The sequence below is a fragment of the Coccinella septempunctata genome, chromosome X (genome assembly GCF_907165205.1).
Source record: "Coccinella septempunctata chromosome X, icCocSept1.1, whole genome shotgun sequence".
In the NCBI taxonomy this organism is placed as follows: Eukaryota; Metazoa; Arthropoda; class Insecta; order Coleoptera; family Coccinellidae; genus Coccinella; species Coccinella septempunctata.
This window is the reverse complement of record NC_058198.1, coordinates 14,807,406-14,810,443: the sequence shown is the minus strand read 5'-3', so window position 1 is coordinate 14,810,443 and position 3,038 is coordinate 14,807,406. Positions and strand designations below refer to the sequence as shown.

Below are 3,038 nucleotides of genomic sequence, written 5' to 3'. Positions count from 1 at the left end.
TAAAGATTCATTCTGTGTACTTGAAGACGAGAGTGTTGTTAAAGTATACAACATTCTTATGAAAGCAAATGAAATGTTTATATATGGTAAAAAATTTTCAAATATTCACAGTTTTTTTTCTGTTCCATGTGAATCATCTGCTATTGGGATTTTTGTGGTCCGTGACTTGACAGATTTTAATTTATGGCCTATTGAATATATACTAACAAAATTAGTAGCATTTCCTCAGGAAAGTAGTTATGTAGTTTTTCCCCTTTTACATTAAAACTGAGATATCTTCTATGCATCTAATAATATTACAACTGAATTTTCTGTAATAAGCCCATTATTAGAATTGTCTTTTAATTGTTTGAAATTAAAATTTTGAGCTAAAAGTTATTAGCTCACATTCTTATTCAATCCATTTTTACAATCAACTTGTTTGAAATTTTTTGAGGTCATCATTTAGTACAAATTTATATATTCAAGTTGAGTGCTTCTCATCCTATATTACTTCATGATCAATTTAAATTTCAGATTTAAATGTAGAAAAATATGTGGCGAGTAGTCCATTTTCTTCAAGAAGAAACTGTTGCTGCTCTGCCCATACAATGGGTGATGAGTGAAAATGCCTGTCGATGGCCTACTTTCACTGGACTCAAATTGCGTACAGCCATAAGTAAATGTTCACAGCCAGATGAAAGCTGGCCTATTTTTGAGTGCCAATTATTGGGCGAAATATATGGTAAAAAAATTGAAAAATATTCATTTTTATATTGGATCTCCTTGCACTTTTTCCAATCCACTTTTTTTTTTTACTATTTTTCCTCTACCTCATGTGCACCATTGCTCACCTCTTATGGGTAAACTCGATATATATAAACTTTTCTTGCCTATAAAACGCAATATCTGTTTAAGGAGATTTATCTACAGCAAGAATGAAGGCAATTCAAGCCGAAGAAGAATCAGATCTGAACTCAGATGCTGAAGCAGGATTTGGCCGAAGAAAATTAATCAAAAACAAAAGATATGACAAAGATTTCTCCAACCTCAATTCATTTCATGAATTGAGAAGAGATAAAAAAAAGAACGGAAACTCGGAAATATCCGATTCCGAAGAAGAGAATCAAGAGATCCATGGTTCACCAGAAATGCCCAAAATGAATAGACTTTCGTCTAACCTTGGTGAGAATAGTTCACTTCACAACAATACGATCCCAATAAATATCTTCTTCATTTTTAGTTTCAGGCTCAAATAAAATGAAAGATACCATCATTGAATGCTGCACACCTGTTAGTTCGATTTCAGAATCAAGTAATTAAAAATAATTTTGTTTGAAATAAATAATTTTTACTTACTCAATTTCAGCTAAAAGTATAGATATTCCAATTCACATTAATGAAGAAATGTCCACTGCAGGTTTGTAAAACAAAAATATTTCTATTCTATTTTTTCTTAACTCTAGCTTTAATTGCATGTATGATTGAATATGAATTGTTTGAAATAAGTTGATGCTATTATACAAACTGTTTAATTTTCAGCACATCCTGTTATTATTAAAGAGCCAGATCCCTCCAGAGTATTTGCTGGTAGGTATTTCGTATTTATGTACTCACTATTCAAAAAGTAATCTTCTTTATTGTTCAGAGGAAACCTTCAGAAGACAAGTGCTGAGACAGTTCTCAACCATCAATTTTAAAGTGGATCAATTGACAGAGGACGTTGAAAGATTATTGAGAAATGATCGTGATAAAAATGATAATGAAACAATTGAAGAATCAATTTTTGATAAATTTGATTTTCCCATTAAAAACATTGACGAACTACAAAAATTCGAGAAATATTTAGAAATTGGGGAGAATAAAACCAAAGTGGTAAGTTTCACTGTTCACTGATATCTGTGATGTATCCAACTGTTACATTCAAATAGATTTTTGTTCTCTAAAAAATTCGTTCATACGACCACTCATACTGTGGAAAAAAATGATCATCAAATTATTCAAATTTGTTTACATATAGAAAAATTCTTATTGTAATATTATAATGATGTATACTCTTTTTAACAGACAGGATCGGATAAATCCACAACATATTACTATTTATGTTACATTTGGGTTGTTGTTTTAGGTTTGCGAGTTGTCAAAAATTGGGGGGTCTAATCATAAAGTGATGACGAAAAGACTCCTGGAAAGGTTGATATCAAATGTTCTTGCTATGAACTATAGCTGGCTAGGATTAAAAAAAAAAGATAATTTTTCGGCATTGATTTTGTCTAGTACAGTGAAAGGTAAGACTTTGTGAAGAATTCACTGTTCTATTTAAAGAAGCAATGTTTGATGTAATAATTAGTCAAGATATCTTACCGATTTAGCTTTATACACAAAATTATAATTCCATATTTGAATTATTTCTCGTATTTTACAGAATCTGTAATGAAAATCCATAGAAAGATTACAGAGTCGGATGTGGAATTGGTAATAAAAGGCTGGTTGGTTAAGGCGAAAGAGAGGGAAGAAAAGTCTCAGAAATGAGGCTTTAAAACTAATCTAGAAGGTATATATATATATATATATATATATATATATATATATATATATATATATATATATATATATATATATATATATATATATATATATATATATATATATATATAAGTTATATTGAATATCATTCATACCATGAAGCAATATTTTTTTTTTATTCAGCTTGCAAAATTGCAGGTTTTCGCCTGGTATTTCATCTGGGTTTATACTGAAAACCATTGAATTATGCAAGGTGACATAGTAACACTTCATTTTCCCTTCTCTTTCAGAAGCTGTGATTTTGAAACCAAAAGGCTGGTACAGATAAAAGGATTTTTTAATAGTTATTTATAAAACTAGAAATATTTGTTTTTATTATTTTTTTAAATTTATTTTATGAAATGCTTTTTATTTGAATGTTTTGAATATTTCCAAAAATAAAACTGTTGACTTGAATGATGTATATTTCAATATTATTGAGTGGACCTCGAATAATATAATTAATTATATTTTTAAACAAAACTTGGCTTATG

General features: G+C 29.0%; 1 protein-coding gene across 2 annotated transcripts; it reads left to right on the top strand.

The window, feature by feature from the left end:
- The first annotated feature begins 353 nt into the window (after positions 1–353).
- LOC123321893 lies at positions 354–2,533 on the top strand. 2 transcript variants are annotated; one of them, XM_044909678.1, is made up of 8 exons: positions 354–724; positions 898–1,164; positions 1,229–1,294; positions 1,349–1,399; positions 1,522–1,569; positions 1,628–1,854; positions 2,108–2,267; positions 2,405–2,533. In XM_044909678.1, the coding sequence occupies exons 1-8, from the start codon at positions 535–537 to the stop codon at positions 2,509–2,511; spliced, it is 1,116 nt and encodes a 371-aa protein (XP_044765613.1). In that variant the 5' UTR covers positions 354–534; the 3' UTR covers positions 2,512–2,533. The 2 variants fall into 2 exon arrangements, with proteins under 2 accessions (XP_044765613.1, XP_044765612.1); XM_044909677.1 differs by having other exon boundaries at positions 355–724; positions 1,223–1,294.
- The last annotated feature ends 505 nt before the right edge of the window (positions 2,534–3,038 follow it).

Bases quoted from the DNA above. Each gene is read 5' to 3' on its own strand.
- LOC123321893 (XM_044909677.1), top strand. From the start codon at position 535: ATGTGGCGAGTAGTCCATTTTCTTCAAGAAGAAACTGTTGCTGCTCTG. The intron at 1,295-1,348 runs GTAATTAAAAAT...ACTCAATTTCAG, and splicing joins TAGTTCGATTTCAGAATCAA to CTAAAAGTATAGATATTCCA. The intron at 1,570-1,627 runs GTAGGTATTTCG...TTTATTGTTCAG, and splicing joins TCCCTCCAGAGTATTTGCTG to AGGAAACCTTCAGAAGACAA.